Source organism: Onychomys torridus, chromosome 6 (genome assembly GCF_903995425.1).
Source record: "Onychomys torridus chromosome 6, mOncTor1.1, whole genome shotgun sequence".
Classification (NCBI taxonomy): Eukaryota; Metazoa; Chordata; class Mammalia; order Rodentia; family Cricetidae; genus Onychomys; species Onychomys torridus.
In genome coordinates, this window is record NC_050448.1 from 122,209,034 (window position 1) to 122,229,695 (window position 20,662).

General features: G+C 39.1%; 1 protein-coding gene across 1 annotated transcript in view; it reads left to right on the forward strand.

Moving 5' to 3' along the window:
* Ttll7 (tubulin tyrosine ligase like 7) overlaps positions 1-20,662 on the forward strand; it is a 134,249-nt gene that overhangs the window by 43,615 nt on the left and 69,972 nt on the right. Inside the window, exons 5-11 of the mRNA XM_036189481.1 lie at positions 753-874; positions 1,873-1,940; positions 4,967-5,125; positions 7,219-7,435; positions 12,667-12,831; positions 17,765-17,923; positions 20,517-20,611. Coding sequence (XP_036045374.1) covers positions 753-874; positions 1,873-1,940; positions 4,967-5,125; positions 7,219-7,435; positions 12,667-12,831; positions 17,765-17,923; positions 20,517-20,611 — 985 coding nt within the window. The remainder of the gene's footprint in view (positions 1-752; positions 875-1,872; positions 1,941-4,966; positions 5,126-7,218; positions 7,436-12,666; positions 12,832-17,764; positions 17,924-20,516; positions 20,612-20,662) is intronic.

Genomic DNA, 20,662 nt, shown 5'->3' on the forward strand with positions numbered 1-20,662 from the left:
GCTCTGAAACATTGCCATGTGAATACTCTTCTTTCAGAACTCAGAATTCACTGGAACTCAAAGATTACCCCAACTGTATGACTCATCTTAATTTTAAACTCAAGATCTGTGGAAAGAAACATGCCAGCATGTTAACTGTAACATCTAGGTTAAGGAGGAGCGACATGGTTTGTAGTCGAAAGGAAACTCCAAGAGTCAATTTTTTCCAGTGGGATCTTAGAGTGGGAAGCAGTAGAGAGCCCATCTCTAAATCCTTCCAGTGAATCTGGCTTCACTGTTTTGTACTCTGAGTAAACAGAGCTGACATGGTTTTGAGTGGTAAAAGTAACTTGAACTGGAACGGTAAAAGGCTCACGAGAGATCCCATGGTCAAGGATATTTTTACCTTTCCAGTTTTATACCTAGTTCCAGGTCATGGCGAAGCCACAAGTGTGGATGTCCCTGTGTAGAGTTACCTCAGCTAGCTGTGTGTTTTCACGGTACCAAAGTCACTTCCTAACCCCCCTGAAAGTGCTGTGTTTTTGCTAAATCTGAGAGGACTATAACTGAGGATTTTTGGTGCAATCTAATTTAGTTCCCAGCTACTGTGGAGAATAATTTGGTCCTAGATAAAACTGCAGTCACTAATATGAGCTTATGCTGTAAGTAGTGGGTAGTTTACAGATGGAATACTGTGGATAACTGTAAGGATGTTTCCACAATGAATGTCTTAAAAGTTTTAACTCCCGTTTATTTTAACCATTTCCTTTCAGTTCGTTTAGTGATAGATGAAATGGGATTTATGAAAACTCCAGATGAGGATGAAACAAGTAACCTTATATGGTGTGATGCTGCCGTTCAGCAGGAGAAGATTACAGAGCTACAGAACTACCAGGTGGGAATTAGTCACATCAGTTACTGTCAGGGATGGGCATCACACCATTTCCATCCTTTATTTTTCTTGATTTAGCTTCTTAATCTGTTGACATATTAGATTTCAGTTCCAAGTTACCTGGGCAGCCTGTCTTGTTGCTACTCAGTTGTGCTGACTCTTTGCATGCAGGCTGCCTCACGTCCAGACTTAATCTTTAGCTGATTTCTTTAAAGAAGTATCCATCAGAAGGAATCCTATCTAAGATGATGCTTTGAGTTACACCTTAAGAAGAGTGACAGGGAACAGATTGTGTAGGATGGACAGACCATACAGTATCACCCATATGCCTCTGGCTTTTGTCTCTCAATGCAAAGGTGTTTAGAAGAAATGAAAAGCAAATAGAAAAGCCTACAATGAATCTGAGACAATTGGCATTTGCTGTTTACCCTCCCTCTCTCTCCCTTCCCACCTTCTTCCTCTTCTTCCTCACAATTCCCTCCTCCATAATCCCCTCTTCTTTCTCTTCCTCCCCATCTTTCCCCTCTTCTCCATCCCAAACCCTTCCTCCTCCTTTCCTCCTTCCTCCTCCTACTTCCACATCCTCTTCATCTCCCTCCTCCCCATTCCCTCCTCCTTATTACTTTAGATTCAGAGAATGCAAAGTAGAACAGATGGAGCAAATATTTCAAGTCCCATGTTTTCAATGTCTGAGTTTATGTCTAGTATTCAAAAAGCAGTTTGGATATTGAATTTCCATTTGTCCAACACATAACATTAAAACTTTATTATCTTTGCAAAGTCTTTTCTAGATTTCTTTAAAATTTTACAATTTTATTCTGATTATCATATTCTTTAATTTCACAAGTTAATTGTTAACTATTTAATTTAAAATCCTTTATATTAATAATTTCTAATTTATTTGACAATAAATCTCAAAGGATATATTTAACCATGTTACAGTATAAAAGAGCATATTCATTGATTCAATAGATGTTAATGTTTACCTTTTTATTTTTCAGAGGATCAACCATTTTCCAGGAATGGGGGAGATCTGTAGGAAGGATTTCTTAGCAAGAAATATGACCAAGTAATCTTCATTTTCTTATATAGAGAAGACCTGAGCAAAATTGATACTGTGGTTGTGGTGGTATTACCTTGTGTAAGGCTGTGTTCAGGTGAATGCTAGTCAGATGGGAGAGAGACACTCAGAGCAAGAGTGGTCCTGATGGTTCCCTGGGTCTAGTATTTAACTTTGCACAGACCATAACTGAGGCTCAGAGAGATGACTGTCTTGCACAAAGTCAAACAAACAGCTCACAGTGGAGCTGGGCCCCAGGTAGTTTTCAGAATCTCAGGATCCCTCTTTATTACAACTTGATAATTCTTTAGAGACAGAAGAGTAGATATTTGTTCAATTTTTAGTTCAACCTCATGAGAAGTCATTGTTGCATCACATGCTGTATGTGTTTATTGGTTATTAAATATCTAATTAAATTCCAAACACTGTACTAGGTACATGTGTGCATACATGCTCATAGACACATGTACCCATACTCACTAGGCATTCATTTCCTAGGTCAGGAATCAGAATAAACCTTTTATGTGAAAAACTGGTAACAGGTACTCAAATGTTTTGTTGGAAAAAACTATGGAATTTTTATGCAGTTTACATTTCTGTTGGCTAGACTTACTTGGATTTTTTTTGGCTTAAGAATGTTTAGTGACAAACAGCAGTTTTGAAAAAGGGAATATTCATAAAAATTAATATAACATGTCTATAATTAAAGATTATCATTGATATTATTCCTGTAAATATTTATAATTGTATGTCTATTCATACAATTTTTATATCTAGCTTATGCTGCAAAAACTGATAATTTTTAAGTATATGAGATAAGTAAGATATGTATTTGCATGTGTAAAAGAAAGGTACCACATGGTTCGTTTAAAGATTATTGTTGTAATTAAAGCCTTAACTCAGCCTAATTTCAGGTCATTGTTAAGTATAATAAACTCATGTAAAGGTGTTGAAATAAATACTACAACACTAATTTTACTTAAAAAGTCAAGCTATCGAACCAGTCAATATCCTTCTTCTTCTTCTTCTTCTTCTTCTTCTTCTTCTTCTTCTTCTTCTTCTTCTTCTTCTTCTTCTTTTCTTCTTCTTCTGAATTGAGATTATCTAGTTGTGGGATTTACATACTTGAATCAAGTGCAGTTGGAAATTACATTATTTCCTTCCTCACAGTGGCCGTGTCATATCTGTGTATGTGCACATGAGAGAGAGCTGCAGGAGTGGGGAGAGAGGAGGGAGGGGCAGACGCATGAGTGATGTGTACATCTGTGTGTGTGTAGCTGCATGCTCCTGGAAACCTGAGGAGGAAGTTGTGTGCCCTGCTCTGTCATTCTCTGACTTGTTTCCTAGAGAGCAGGTCTCTCACTGATCTGGAGCTAGGCTAGCAGATAGCCCCAGAGATCCTCCTGCCTCCACTTCCCCATAGTGCTGAGGTTCTAAGGCCTCTGAGGCTGCACCTCATTATTTACTTAGGCCCTGGGGCTTTGAGGTCAAGTCCACATACTTGCTCAGTGAGCACTCTTGTACTCTTACCTCCTGACCTAGAGCCCCAGCTCAACATCACTTAAGACATCCTGGGAAAGTACTTGCAGTGTGTCAGCTCTGTGCATGTCCAGTGGCTTCACCAGTGGCTGACGCTCTGCCCATTCTCCTTCAGATTTCAGCCTCTGCTTTTGTGCGTTCTGCTTACTGTGATTCTGTTTTTTGTTTTGGCTAAACTTATTTTCAGACTTTGCTCATCTATCTATAAAAGACCACTACACACTTAGAAAGAGAAAAAATGTCTTTTTTGAAAGTATTATCTTCAGGGTTGGAGTGATTCCTCAGCTGTTAGGATTGATTACTGGCTGCCCTTCCAGAGGGACCTGGGTTTGAGTCCCGGCACCCACATGGCAGCTCGTAACTGTCTGTAACTGCAGTTCCAGGGAGTCTAGTGCTCCTTTCTGGCCTATTCAGCACTAGGCACACACATGGTACACAGATGAAACATCCATATGTATTTAGTAAATAAATAGAGTTTAAAAAGGAACACTATTTTTAATAATATTTAAAAAATCATTCTTTGTTTTCATTTTTATTGAGAATTGATAAGTATAAAATACTTAACATTTTGGATCAATCAAAATGTAACCTTTTTTTTCCAGGCCTGGTGGCACAAACTTGTAATCCTAGCTACTTGGGAAGGTGAGATAGGAGAATTGTGAGTTCAAGGCCTACCTGGGCAACTAATGAGTCCTGGTTTTAAAATAAAAACTACAAAGAAGGTAGTGGGTACAGCTCAGTAGTAGAATACTTCCCTAGCACACGGGAGGCCTTGTGTTCTGTCTCTAGTATCTGCCCTTCCCCTCAAAACAAACATCTTGTATTCAGCATCTTCATCAAATTATGGATCACTATAGGCATAATCCTAGCAAATACAACTATATCTTTGGCTGTACAATCACATGACTTGATGGTTCATTCACATAAAACTTCTATGGATGCAGAAATTTTCAAGTGGTTTTCTCAGAAAAGCAGCTAAATGCTAAAGCAGTGGCATAAAAAGAAATCAGGAATTGCTGTCTATGGATGACTTGGGAGACTGGAACACTAAGAATAAGGGGCTATACAAATGGTGTGCTTCCTGGACCCTCCCTGAGAGCTAGTGACTAATACTTGTGAGCCTGCCCTTTATGCCACCAGTCTCTTATTACATTGTCTAGTATGCAAAGCCTGTCTGCAAATTCACTGGAGGCAGAGGCCATGCTAACTCTCCTTGCTTTACCAGTGCCTAGCATAGTACACAGTCAAATAAACATTTGTTATGTTAAAACGTAAGTCAGTGTGTAACAGGGCAGAAATTCTTGTCTCTTCAGTTTGTTGATAATCTCATTTGGGCTATTGTAGAGTATACAGAGATTAGAACAGATGATAGGCAATAAGTAAAAGAATAAATGAAAGAACAAAGATATTTAAAGGTCTGCATAGTATAACTGTTTCAAAAATAAGATTTATTACTTTGAATAGAATTTATGTTTCCTCTTGCCTCTGATTTACAGAATGATCAAGTCTCGCCCTCTGGATTATACTTTTGTTCCTCGAACGTGGATTTTCCCTTCTGAATATACTCAGTTCCAAAACTATGTGAAAGAATTGAAGAAAAAAAGGAAGCAGAAAACTTTTATAATAAAACCAGCTAATGGTGCAATGGGTCATGGGTAGGTTATTTTTTTTTTTTCTGGAAAATACAGTCATTGTAAAATGAGAGAGAAGATATGCCCACAATTACTCATGGTTGACTACCATACTGGAAAAACAATAAGTTTCTAGCTATCACATTTTTATAATTGACTCTGCTAACAGACATCAGTAATCCAATTAAAAATACAGCAGAGTTATGAGACATTAGGGAAATAATAACTTTAAGGGAAAATTTATTTTATTTCTCTGTAGACACGCTTACTCTAATTTTAATAATCTTGGATAATATAAATTGCTACAGAAGAGCTAAATTGTCTTGGAGAACAAAGTAGAGAGAGTTGTCTTATTATAATGAGGATGCTTGAAGCAAAATGTATATATCCTCTGCTTTATAAATGTTTTCCTCTTGTAGCCTTGGTAACTGGATTGAGGCTACACATGACATATTTTAAGCTAGCATGCCAAAGAACTAGACAATTTATCCAAGAAAAGAATGCGCAGCATAATATTTTATCCTCTCTGCTTATGTTTAGTTTTCTGTAGTGCATTTTTTAAAGATGGGAAGTTGGCTGAGGCTATTTTTAGCAAAATGCATGTGAATCATTTGAGCTTTTTAAAATTTAAAATGCATTCTGCAAAATATCCTTGGAAATGGTAGCTGCCCTGTTAAATTGTTTTTTAAAAACCATTTAACTTTTGAACATGGTACACTGATTCAATCATATACTATGTTCAAGCACGCTTGGTCATGTACAGATTAAGAAGTGTGTTAGTCGGGATTTTGTGTCTATTGATTACTGACATGTTGCTTTCCTGTTACCCATTAGGGAAAAGGAAATTGGAGGAGGAATGATGATTGATAGATGTTTCTCAGTCTTTGTGATAAAGTTAATAAATGTTTACTAATACTAGCACAATACATTTGATAGCAGTGGAAAAACAACGAGAAAATATTACAGCAAGGGCGTTCTCTATAGCATGGAATTATGAGCTGTAATGAAATAGTGAGTGGGTGTAGGGGGCTTCTGTCACCTGTTGTCTGTATCCATTTCCTAGCTACTCTGCCTAGTGTCCTGTTGCTGAAGATGGGCTACCGAAGACGGCAATGGTCACAGCCGAGCCATTTCTTCCTTCATTTTGATCACTTTTTGCTTGCTAAATTTTATAGCTCATCAAAGACATATTTTTTTGATTTTTATCTTCTTGAGATATTTGCTTATCATATAGTATCACATCTTGTCTCTTGTCTGTCATGGCAATTTTTGTTTAGCTGGATACAAGTGTAACCACTTCAGAATATTGCTTGCTTTCATTTCCCCATCATTTTAACGTTCAGCCTTTTGCATCTTTAGTTCTAAAGGAGATCTTTTTTGGATGACATTGTAGTTAGACCGATTTTTTTTTTCGACCCATTTCTCAAGCCCCGCTTTTCAAGTTCATCTAGTGACATTTAATTTAGTTACTAGAAGAGACTGTTTTTCCTCTGTCATTTTGCTAATTGCCTTATGTATCTATATCATGCTTGCTATGTTTCATGTAGTTTAAAATTTTCTTCAGTTCTTTGCTCTCTTCCATGTAAATAGTAATTTTCCTGCATATGCTTAAAATTATTTAGTCATGTCTTCTATTATAGATATTTTGTATTAGGCAAATCAAAGCAAACCAAGTTCCTCTACAGAGCCCAAGGCAGTTCAAAGTAAACAGGCACAGGAATCAGGTCCACTCGGCCTACCTAGAACTAGTCTCTGGGCTGGGGACTGGGTTGCTGATAAAACCATCACTGAACTGGAACTGAGTGACGTAACAGAACTAGTTAAAATACCGAAAGCTCCATTAAACAGAATTCAGTAGCTGGTCTTCTCCCTTCCTTCCCCATCTCCTCTTCCTCCCTCCTTGGTAGCATATTCTCTGGGTGTTTCAAGCTTTTGTTTAGGCTCTGTGCCTCCACAGAACTGACTCTGACACCACCCCTCTCATTGCTCTTGTGGAGGGACAGGATTTTGGAATTTTCTGTAACACTGTTCTCTTCCTGAATACATAGATGACATTTTTTTTTCTGGCATCTCAACCTCCATATCAAATTATTTTTATTTGTTTTCTTTAAACATAGGATTTCATTGATAAGAAATGGGGATAAAATTCCATCTCAGGATCATTTGATAGTTCAAGAATACATTGAAAAGCCTTTCCTAATGGAAGGCTACAAGTTTGATTTACGGATTTATATTTTGGTTACATCCTGTGATCCATTAAAGATATTTCTCTACCATGATGGGCTTGTGCGAATGGGGACAGAGAAGTACATCCCACCAAATGAGTCCAACTTGGTAAGTGACAACAGAGAACTTAGTTATCACTCATTTGTTCAATGTCTGCCTTTAAATCACCTGTGATGTGTAAGGACTGTACAAGCTGAAGTTCCTTCTCCCAGGAGCTTATGGCTGAAAGAATCATTTGCATAAGTAAGATTGCTCCTCACTTACAGACAGCTTTGTGAAAACCAGACAGAATATCTGATTAGTTAGTTAGGAAAAGATAGTTTCTTTGGTTTCTGAGCTTCTGTCTCTATGTGGTGACCTCTTTAGAGACTGCGGTACTGGAAATAAAGTCACTGTGGTATGGGAAATATAGTAAAGTACAGGGGTCATGGGGTGAGAGCTGACATTGACAAAGCTTTGTACACGAGGTACAGTATGAACATGTAAACGTGGAAGAAAGTGTGGATAAAATCAAAAGTTATCAGTAGTTAGGGTTATTTTGTAGTGGTAAAGGGAGGTGGGTTCTAAATTTGCATTGACCACACATGAAGGGAAAAACAGACAGTTTCTGTATGCAATGAGAGGTCTATTAAATGAGCCATTTCATAAGGATTTTTCACTAAGATTTCATTTGTATAGCAGTTAGTATTCAGGAAAGTTGTAACTGTAATTTACCATAAAGATAATACACTGTAATTTATTGCTTATACATGTTAAATTGTAATTTATCATCCATAAAAATTTAGTTAACTTTAATCTTATATTGTGAATGTACGAATGTACTTAGTATAAAAAAGTCACAATTAGTTACTGTTTCTTAGCTATTCAAAGGCCCAATTCCTCTTCTTCAACAGTTGCACTTGCTTCTAGTAAGATTAATCATTTCAAAGTTGTTACTGTTAGTAAACTAAAATTTTCACAGGCTTGACAAGGAAAAAAATGAGTGAACTATAAAAATATTAGGAAAAGACATTAAAATAAGGAAATGTTTTATTTATGTCATAGTTTGTTCTTAGCTTTCCCCAAGTAAGATTTGAAGTGTACTACATTCCCTAGAACTGTGCTGTTTTTGAAGAAACCTTAGTATAAACATTACATAAATGCAGTGTGTGACTTCATAGAAGCCACAGTCTAGTGGAGAGGTAGAAAATAAAGTGAGCATTTAGAATACCTGATGGCAAGTTTAAATGCAGGTCTCTGAATCTGAGAGTAATGCATACATAGTGGGCTGTCTTTCCAGATGGAGTCTAAGGTCAGAGAAGACTGAGGAATGAGCTAGCCAGGCTCTGGGTTGGGTGCAACACCTCAAAAGAGAGGATTAGGGAAAAGAATATGAAAAGTCTGTAGGAAGCAGACAAGTTCAGTTTGTGCAAAGTACATACCGGAAGAAAGGATGTGTCTGTTCAGAGATGAGCAGAGAGGATCTCCAAAACAAGATTTTCCAGACACCATAAGGGACCTTTTAGAACAGTGTATCAAGATAATATACTGAAATGGAGAATGACATTTGGGCTTTTAAGAAGTCTGTCGAGCCTGCAGTGTGGGGAATGAGATGGGAATAGCACATATTTGGTATGATAAAAGAGACTGGAAGCATGGGAAAGCAGACACCATTTCAGTCTAGCCAGGTGAGATGAGAGGTGATTTGAAATCAGGGCCAGACTAGGAATCTGAGCATGGATTTGAGATATATTTGAGGTAACACAGGTAACATTGGTATGGCAGGGTGATGAGCAGGGTATGCTGGATATGTGGGAGTCAGAGAAAATTCAGGGTGTTTGGCTTGGACACTGGGTGAATGAGCTACACTCCCATGGCAAGGGAGTTCAGGAGCTGTTGAAAGTTTGTGGAAAATTAATGTATTTGGTCTTGACCTTCAACTGGATCTGTTCCACACGGATTTGGTTATTCATGGAAGAACCATTTGAGTTATGGGCTTGACTTGGGGCATGCCAGCTTGTAGATTATAATTTAAATAATTGGAATTTGTAAGAGTGGGTCATATTTGTGTAAAGTGATAGGATCTACTGATGATGTTAGACAGGATAAGGCTTGGGGGTTCTATTCTGAAATACTAAGCTGTGTATACATAGTAAGTTCTCTGGGCTAGAGTATCATAATGAAAGCTGGGGAGGAGAGAGGTACAATCTCTATGCCTCATTTGATACCTGCTTTTGAACATGTAAGTTCCTGCCTTTGGTTCCTACATATGTAGAAAAAGGTAAGCTCTTCTTAAATGCTAGTATCTATCATTTATTTCTATGAATTAATTACTGAATCTTTGTGTGATTGTGTGGGAAAAAAACCTAAACTCAAAATTTTATGTGAGCAGATTGTACAATTATGTGAAAGATTATTTTTAAAAAGATGAAATGAAAGTCAAAACAGTTTCTTTAGTGGTTTTTGGGATGGTATGCTGTTGCATAGTTCTTTTTAACTCCAATTTCTAATTTTTAAAATAATGAATATTTTAATAGCTCCTATGTTTCCATAGGAAATTATATTGTAAACTTAATTGTAGTTATTAATGAATTTATGAACATCATTCAATGTAATTTGGTTCATGATTATAATAGAGATTATGTCAGGGAACTTTAAATGTTGAAATACAGCAATCGTTTTTTGATTTTTTTTTTTGAGATGGGGTCTCAATCTAGCCTTGGTTGGCCTAGACTCACTACGCAACCAGGGATGAACTTGAGCTTATGATTCTCCTGTCTCCACTTTCTAAATGCTAGAATTACAGGCACATACCAACATACCCATCTTCTGTGGTGACCAATCCATTCTTGAAAAGTTTACTTGATTAAGCCTATGTGATGACATGCAGTGTTGGGAATAGCTACACAATTTAACATCTGAAGGCTTTGCTTGGCTCCTTTCTGCCCTTTCTTCTGTAGTTGCTCCTTAAATATTGCATCATGAATGAAAAGACTTTTTTTTCAGTATTGATAGCCATACAAATTAATAAACAAGTAATTATTTCAAAAATTTTAATTAATATATAGACCTCTGGGATTGTAGTAAAGATAAGATACCATAAAGGTATAGTTGGTTATCAAGAATCAAAATAATGGCCATATGGGTAGGAAAATATATATATATATATTACATTAATCATGATGCAACATTTTTATTCAAAACTATTTTGAGGAATAGGATTAGGAAAAGGAATTTAAGATAGACTTTATTAATGTTTATGCTAATATGATGAGGAAACATTAGATGTTTACTGAGAGTTAGAGAAGTTATGAATTTTGCATTCTTTTCAAGTTTACTTAAAGAAAATAATAGCAACAAACAAAAGAGCTGGGTGTGGTGGCTACCTTATGAACCCCAGACAAGAAGACTATTGTGAGTTTCAGGCCAGTGTGGGCTACACAGTGAGTTCCAGGTTATCCTGTGAGACCCTGTTACAAACAAACACCCCCATTTAAAAACAACAAAATAACACAAAAAGCCTAAAACACAAACACCATGATGGAGCCAGACCTGTCTCTCAGTGGTCGCCTGTTGAGCATTATCAAAGACACCGCCTGCTGACACCAGGTGCACTGTCTGCGGGAGTCCAGGTGCCTTCTCAGTGTGGACTGGAGGACAGATGTGTTAGTAGTCCTATGTCTTGGGTACCCTGCCTCCTGAGGCTTACAGTTTTTAATTGTTCTCTTAAGAGATGGAGAATGCATCTTAGAAAATTTCTTGCTCAAATAGATTTGGGTGAGCAATGTTAGGGGCCATACATGGAAAACAAATGGGCTACTGAAGGCAGACTTGGAGTATTTTTCCTTAGCAAAGTCTAGTTTCACATTTAATTTTTGCCTGTATTGTCATTCCTTTGGCACTTTAATTGTGAATATCAAAAATAATAAGAGAAGTCACTCTGCAGTACTAACGCTCTCAGTCCGGTCCTCTCAAAGGAAAAGTGGCTTTTTTTTTTTTCCTGCTGGAAAATATTCAAGCACCAAAATAATCAGTTGGTATGGTTTAGAGGCTTATGGCTTTAATTAGCATATGTTAATTATATATAATAATGGGCTTCATTATGACATTTTCATACATAAACATGATGTATTTTGATCAGATTTGCCCCATTACCCTCTCTTGACCCTGCTCTTTGACACCTTCTGTCTTTCTAACCAGTTTCTTTTATACTTGCATGCCTTTTGATTTTTTAGTTTCACTGGGTTCCTTAAAGGGCTTATTTACAGGAGCATTGGCACCCTACTGGTGTCTACTCCACTAAAGACAATGTCTCTTCCATGGCAATCATTTACTTCCTATTGGTCCTTCAGTGAGGCATGTGGGACCTCTATGAATGGACATTGACTGTTCTAATCTTCTGTATGTCTTGTGCAAGTCATTACAGTTTTTGTGAATTCATGTGTGCAATAGCCATGCCATTTCCAGAAGATAACATTGTACAACATTCTACCCCTTCCTCCAGCTCTTCCTTTTCCCCCTTTCTGTGACATCCACTAAGCTTTGGAGGGAGGAATATGAATGTTCTCCAGATAGCTGAGCACTCAACTGCCATGTATGCTCATCACTTTGACTGGTTATGAGTCTCTGTAGGTACCAAGCTCACTGCATGAAGAAGCTTCTCTGATCAAAACTGGCTGCAGCACTAACCCATGATCACACACATCTTTATTTGGAAGGGATTTTAACAGGCATATATTTAAATATCCATTTAAGCAAAACAGCAGCAATAGCTTCCTCTTCATGACCTACTATCTCTCCAGCCTTGGGTTTTTGACCAGGTATACAGTACCAGCTAGGGATTCCTGCTGTGGAATGGATCTTGAGTGCAATCAGGATGTGGCTGGTTATCTGATTACTGACTTGTCACGATTGCAGCAGTAAGCACATCTTGCCTGCTTGTTGATGACTTTTCTAACTTAACAGCATAGCACCCTCCAACACTAGGAAGTGAGACAACAGAGAGGAAGGTTTCAGCTCAACTCTAGTTTAATTTCTGTGTGCCTTGTGAACAGAGCATGTAGTGTATTCAGCAGTAATGTCTAGTTCTGGTGAGTACTCAGCAGCAGTGCCTATTGCCTGTCTTGGTTTTGGGGTCACTAAGCCCTCATTGACCAACATTTTGCAGGGAGGTAGCTCATCCTCAGATCAAAATCCTTTTATCAACTTGTGTCTTCTAGGATCAGCTTTATGCATGTATGCTGGTTATCTCCAAGTTTAAGAACATCTAGGTTTTACCGAATCTTTGAGGCTCTCCTCCCTGTGAGACAAAGTGGTTGCGGCTCTCCTACGAGGTAACACTTTGTCCTTCCTTCTTACAGACCCAGTTATACATGCATCTGACCAACTACTCTGTGAACAAACATAACGAGCGGTTCGAACGCAACGAAACCGAAGACAAAGGCAGCAAACGTTCAATCAAGTGGTTTACAGAATTCCTACAGGCCAATCAACATGATGTTTCTAAATTCTGGAATGATATTTCAGTAAGATTATCCTATTCTGTAACTGTAAATGTCTTTCATTAGCATGAAATTTAAATATCATCAACCTTTCTTTTAAAGAGCATAATAGATGAGGTTGAGCAGATGAGTTTTTTGTTTGTTTTTTAAGAAAGTTGACCTTGTGACAGGCCTTAGCAAGTCAAAACTTCATTTCTAGAGATAGGTATTCTATGTGGGGACAATAGCATAATCAAGGGTATAGATGTAACCATCTTGTTAAATAAGAAACACAGAGCCAGTTGCAGAGTTAAAAACGAAGAGGTCAGAGCAATAGCTGAGAGCCTTACCCTTCACTGCTTCTGCTGTCTTTCCTCTGTGCAAGTGACCTACTTCTGTGTGTCCTGTCTATTTATAGATTTTCTGTTCTGTTTTCTCATTGGTTGTAAACCCAGCCACATGACCTCCTCGTCACTGCCTGTTTGTATAGACCTCCAGGTCTTCTATGGTTGGTATTGAGATTAAGGGCGTGTGTCTGCCATGTTGGCTGTGTCCTTGAACACACAGAGATCTACCTAGCTCTGCCTCCCAAGTGCTGGGATTAAAGGCGTGCACCACCACCACCTAGCTTCTGCTATGGCTTGCTCTGACCCCAAGGCAACTTTATTAACATACAAATAAAATCACATTTTAATACAAATAAAATATCACTATACAAGGGCATGGAGGTATGAGATTGGGAGAGAGGCACAATATCACATACAGTCTGTGGGAGGATTGCATGAGGCTCCCACTGGAATGATGTGAGGACCAACTTTTTCATCTGACGAGTAAGGCATAATTTTAGAAAAATTGGTGATCATCTTTTTTTTTGAAAACATTGTATGTGTGTGGGGTGGGTGGGTGGGTGGGTAGGTGTGTGTGTGTGCATGCACACACATGTATGCTGCAGCATATGTGTGTCATCAGAGGACACTTATGAGAGTTGATGTAGATGTAACCGGCTTGTTAAATAAGAAACACAGACCCGATTGCAGAGTTAAAAACCACGAGGTCAGAGCAAGAGGAGAAAACCTTACCCTTCACTGCTTCTGCTGTTCTTCCTCTCCACAAGAGACCTACTTCAGTACGTCCTGTCTATTTAAAGACTTTCTGTTCTGTTTTCTCATTGGTTGTAAACCCAGCCACATGACCTCCTTGTCACTGCCTGTTTGTACAGACCTCTAGGTCTTCTATGGTTGGTATTGAGATTAAGGGCGTGTGTCTGCCATGCTGGCGGTGTCCTTGAACACACAGAGATCTGCCTAGCTCTGCCTCCCAAGTGCTGGGATTAAAGGCGTGCCCCACTACTGCTCGGCTTCTGCTCTGGCTTGCTCTGACCCCAAGGCAATTTTATTGACATACAAATAAAATCACATTTCAATACAAATAAAATTTGAGGATCAAATTAGGGTCATCATGTTTGGTGGCATGCATCTTCCCCTGCTGAGCCATCCTGACAACCAGTTTTTAACAGAAGAGAGTGATGTGATTAATATGATCAAATGTATGCATCTGAAAGACATCAAAACAGGCATGGACTAGATTAAAGCCAACATTAAGGAGAGGCAGCGAGGACACTTGGGAAGCTCCTATAAATAGGTGAGGTGAAAAGATGGCTTAAAGTGAACCACAGCGAAAGAGGAACAAGGAGGTAGACCCTGGGGCTGATTGTCCATAATGCAGAACATGGTCAAGGATCTCTCTGTGTTCAGGAAGAATGGAAGGGAGAAGAGATGTGATATTTGAAATAGAATGTAGCTGGAAAGCTTCTCTCCAAGTGCCACCAAGCCCCCGCAGTCCCACAACCCACACATAAAATAATCACTCAGATGCTTATATTACTTATAAACTGTATGGCTGTGGCAGGCTTCTGGTTATCTATTTTTATCTTAAATTAACCCATTTCTATTAATCTATAACTTGCCACGTGGCTCATGGCTTACTTGTACCTTACATCTCGCTTGTCATGGCAGCACCTGGCAGCTCTCTCCCCTCTGCCTTCCACTTCCCAGACTTCTCTTCACTACTTGTCCCACCTATACTTCCTGCCTGGCTACTGGCCAATCAGTGTTTTATTTTAACCAATCAAAGCAACACATTTGACATACTTGAACATCAAACAGCACTTCCCCTTTTCTTTTTTTTTCAAAAAGCAAGGTTTTAACTTTTATATAGTAAAATTACAGGTAACAAAACAATTATCAAGCAAGAATTACAGTTACAATATTAAAGAAGATATCCTGTCTATCTTATATTTGTGAGTCTAAGGTTTTATATCTAACTTATCATTTATCATAACTGAGGAAATTATAACCATCTAGTCTTCAACTACATCAAAGACCTCAGAAGGATATAATATTACCTGAGAAACGGGAGATATAGATTAATAGAAATGGGCTGAGTATAAGAGTAAGAGCTAGACAATGGTAGGTAGGCCTGAGCTAATGGCCAAGCAGTTTAAATAATATAAGCGTCTGTGTGTTTATTTTATAAGTGGGTTGTCGGACTGACAGGGCTTGGTGGGGGCTGGAGAGAAGGTCTCCAGCTACAATAGAATAGGAAGAGATTTAAGTATAGAATTAGTTTTGAAGATTAAGGAAAGGAGTTTTACTTGTTTATATATCCATCCATCCACTCATTCATTCAAATACTCCAAGCCCTTAGATCACTGTCACAGTGGGACCAAGACAATATCATACACCTTCTGTTTTCCCCCTTCTTTACCAGCACATTAACTTCTCTATGAGTTTGGGTCTTTGAGAGAATTCTTGTGAAAATGTATATCCTACTGAGCTGCCTTTGTGAGGGATTTAACAGTGAAGGACCAGCCAGAGAGCAGTGGTCACAATCTCCTTTGTAGACACTGGTTTTAGACAGTGCTTCTCTCATGCAATTGAGTTAGGAGAAAGTGCTCCCAAAAGATGAAGGGAGGGTATGAAAATGAACTTTTATGTTAGATCCTGAGGTATATTTTTAGATGTGAGCCCAAAATACTAATGTAAGCCTTTTAATCTCTGACACATTTTATGATCTTGTTTACAAATATGATATTTAGTTTGTTAGCTAGAGTGCATGTAGTGATTACAAATAACCTGTTAAATGAGAATATTTTTAAAATGTTCCAAATACATTATTACAAACATTAAAGTGTCTGTGTATATGCAGTTATTTGAACTGATTGTCTCTATTTCTGAGTGGCAGCAATGAGGTCAATACCCCTTTCCCTGTTTCTCTCCCATGTAATATTGCTTCCACCCAGTGGTAGAATATTTGACCTGAACCATAAGATTGATTCCTGAAAAATGACAGGCCAGCAACAGAACAGTTGTAGGCAGAGTTTTCCTGTCTGGACTGCCTATTCCTAAATAATCACTCAAGGGCTTAATATAAGTTATAAATGTTTGGCCAATAGCTCAGGCTTATTACTAAGAAGCTCTGAACTTTTAAGTTAACCCATATTCTTTACTTACTCTCTGCCACTTGACAGTACCTTTATTAGTATGGCATGTTCATCTCCTGTTCCTTCTGCATCTGGCTGGCAAGTCCTCTGACTCCTCCCTTCTTCTTCCATCATTCTCAGTTTGACTTTCCTGCCTGACTTCTAGCCCAGCTACTGGCCTGTCTGCTTCTTATTATTAAACCAATCATAGCAATGTATATTCACACAGTATACAGAAGGATTTTTCCACAGCAAACAGTAGTTAATTAGCGAACACTTAGTGAAGGTTTACTATATTCTAGCACTGTGCTGGAATTTGTGTCTGGGCTCTCCGCCTGTCCCTTGGTGGTTTACACTCAGGAAAAACAAGACACAGAGTTGAAGCACCATGAGTGTGCTGCCTAGATAAGAAGCATAAAAGCAGGCATAAACGCAGAAGTCTAACTAGGGCATCTAGGTCTTAACCATCTCTGGTTCCCTATTTTCAGACAGTAGGAGTTAGGAAGCCAGCTTATATAAGCAAAGGGCAGTCAAGTAGCTAGCTTTCCCATATTCCACTGTGTGTTTCCACGTGGAAAAATTCGATAGTTTCAAAAGGTTATTTATTTTTATTTTATGTGTGTGAATATTTTGCCTGCACGTATTTATGTGTACTGTGTGTGCCTGGTATCTGTGGAGGTCAGAAGAGGGCATCAGACCCCCTAAAACTGGAGTTAGATGGTTGTGAGCTGCCCTATGGGTGCTGGAAACTGAACTTGGTTCCTCTGCAAGAAGTTCTCTTAACCACTGAGGCAGCTCTTCAGTCGTGATAGTCTCAGAGAAACTTTTACAGAGTACAAACCAGGACCATGAATAAAAGTAGCAGCCACAAGCTCTTTCTTCCTGGCCCCTTCAATGTCTGTCTAAGTGGAGGTCCCATAGTGCTGTTTGGGAATTGCTGTCCTATCTCTAGAATTTTCTTCTTTATCACCCTTCTCTCCTTCTGTAAAGGGTTAGCCTATGCTCCTCTTTAAAAATCTTACTTATTTGTTTACAATTTTTTTTTTAGCATCTCCAATGTCAGACACTGTTATGGGTGCTGGGATGGTGTAAAAAATAGGAAGTACGAGGGTCTTATTCAGACAGCAAGAGAATAGTGTCAGTTGTTTGCATGCTATGGGTAATTCAAGCGTGGCTGCTTTTCAAGCATGGTTGTGCCCTCTCTGAATATTAGTGACCAGGCATGGGAATCTAAGGGAGGATGCTCTAGGAAGATGAGACAGCACAGAGCCCCAGGTGGGAAGAAGTGTTTCCTGCTAGAGAAATTCAGAGAGTGTGCCCAGAGCAATGGTAGGCCAAGGGCAAAGGGCAGAGCCGAGGAAGTGAGGTAGAGAGCAGCTGGAACAGCGAAAGAACATGTGGGAACCCACCCAGGATGTCCGTTTGTCCCCAGGCTATTTTCGTATGAAACTCCATCCAAATAAGGCATTTTCATATCTTTCATCACAACCTCTATAGGAATTGGTGGTAAAGACGCTGATTGTAGCAGAACCTCATGTCTTGCATGCATATCGGATGTGCAGACCTGGTCAGCCCCCAGGAAGCCAAAGCGTCTGCTTCGAAGTCCTGGGATTCGACATCTTGTTGGATAGAAAGCTGAAGCCATGGCTTCTGGAGGTAAGGGATTCTCTAAGAAGTTTAAAAAAAAAAAAAAAAGCTAGCACTGTTTGTATGTGTTTAAAACTGGAGTTTCAAATGTGTATTTGGCACAGGTGTTCCCAACTCACTGGCTGGAATGAGGCCTGAATGGAGTATGTGGGAGGAAGTGAATGAAAATTCTGGGACTAGAACACTTCCAAAGATGAATCAATATGATTTTATATCACCTTCTCTCATTAGCATCGAGTGAACGGAAGTGTGATTTTGCTGCCTCTGAGCTGTTTGGCTGCTTCTATGAGTATTTTCTCACCCTGGTGGCATCTACCTACCACTTCATGAGCTCTGGCTATATATCTACCCTGGGTGGGCACCGCCTCAGGACCCCATCTTTAGTGTGTCTTTAAGCACTCCATGGGAGAAGGGGCCCCAGTTGGCTCACTATTCAGTACCCAGTACTCAACACTGCAGTGAACATAAATCCTCCCTTATAGCCATTTGTTATTCCTGAAAACTGAATGTCTTTGGATTTGCTGCCTGTCCCCTCTAGTTATTATTATTTTTATTATAAATTGTCACCTAACATATGGACAATGTAAAGAATAAAAAAACAACCTCTGCTCAAGATGCTGGTGTATTGTGCAGTCACATTTATGTTTGTGTTACTCACAAGCCTTGTCCAGATGTCTTCTATGCAGATGTTTTCTCTAGGACCCCCTATCTGGGGTCACAGAAAGCACCTACCTTCTCAGGGCTACTCACATACTCATTTGAACTGCGTTCCAAAATGAGTTATATTTTTAAGGAACATACCACCACAGAAGCTGGGATCAACCACTGCCTTTCATTCCAGAGGGATGTCCTTCTTTTAAGTGGTTTAGAAGCCAGAAGTTACATTATAGTCTTCAGGTTTCTGTAAGCAAACCTGAATGTGTGCTAAGTAAGACTTTGATCCAAAACATTTTGAAAGAAAGCACGCTTTGTCTAATTTGAGTAAGAGGGAGAGAAAGAGAAGTCTATTCATATATTCTGGACAAATAACACATATTATATATCCAGGAAAATTCATCTTTCTGCTGGCTAGAATTTCAGTCCAGTCTTGGTTCTAGAAATAAGACGCGGCCGAGTCACAGTTTCTTTGCTTCTGTCGACCTTGGGTGGAAGAGTACTTGACTGTGCACCGCGGTGCCTCTGTCCTAGGAAGGCCTGGACCCTGGAGAGTGAACGTCTACACCTTGGTAGCTGTTTCCTCTTGCTGCTGTGTCTTCCTCTGCTCCTGCCCTGATCACTACCCCATGGGGGGAGAAGTGAAGGCATGCTCATGTTTCACGAGGATGAAATAAAAGGATGGTTGGGAATAAGAACTTTATATAAAATGTGAATTAACCTTTACAAAAAGCATTTGTTCATAGGAGCGTTTCATCAGATTGCTAAATTAGAACTGATTGAGCAGTCTGATTCTGTATGGTTTTTTAAAAGGCTCACAATAAACACAGTTCTTCATTCTTTATCTTTCTTCATTATTTCTACCTTACTCAGCTCAGAATCATTAATAATAATAATAATGATAAACTCCACAGCATTGCTATCTGTGAATAGTGAACAGTTTGCATGTTCAGATTGGTAAATGTCCTATTTTGAGAGCTTGTTCTCTGCATTTTGCTGCCAGCTGATAACGCTGTGGGTCTCATGCTCAGTGTTAAAACCTTCTGGCGCCACCATGTGGAATAAGGTGGAGGTGCCTCTAAGTGGCCATAAGTATGCAATGTCTAGCTACTTGGAATCCAGGCAATGATTGGCAGTGGCAAGCTTAAAGACATTTCCAAGTGTAAAAACCATTCTCAAGATGGAAAATTGAGCTCAGCCTGTGCCTCATGTTAGGAATGTCTTCCAAGTGCCTGAATCAATGCTTTCAGGGTGAAAGTTGATGAATCACCTTTGAGCCAGGTAGAGAGAAACAAAATTATTTTCAGAGGCAACAGAACTCATCAGGAAGATCTTAGGCAGTGAAAAGAGGGAGCTGGTCCTTCCTACACGCTAAGCATGTACATATTTGACACTATTACTATGTCAGAAATATTTCTACTATAGGTTTTCCCAATTCTCAAAATAAGTTACTTTTTCTAAGGCCAGATGATATGGGCCAGTAGGCTGGAGTGGCCAGGTGATGCTGGCAGCGACATAAACCTGCAGAGCAGCAGTGCTCAACCTTCCTAATTATGCGACTCAAGTTGGGGTGACCCCCAAACATACCATTATTTTGTTGCTACTTCATAACTGTAATTTTGCTACTGTTATGATCTTAATGTAAACATTCGTGTTTTCTTATGGTCTTAGGAGACCCCATGTGAAAGGGTCATTTGACTCCAAAGGGATCGAGACCTACTAATTAAGAAACCACTGCTGTAGATAGAGGAGTTGGTGCTTGTAGATGCTTTTGTGCAGTTCTTTGCCTTTGGGTAATAGTAAAACAGGTGTGGCAGTGATGAATGGAGCATCTTCCATGTGAAGCTCTGAGACTGATAACTAGAAATCATCAGTTAACATAAACTGATGATTATGTGTTAACATCCCAAAGTCCAACCAAGCTCATTGTTTTCTCTGTAAATTTCAGATTAATCGAGCCCCAAGCTTTGGAACTGATCAGAAAATAGATTATGATGTGAAAAGGGGAGTTCTGCTAAATGCGCTGAAGCTACTGAACATCAGGTAAGCCTTTCCCCCACTCACCGGGATCCCCCAAATATCAGGTGAACCTTT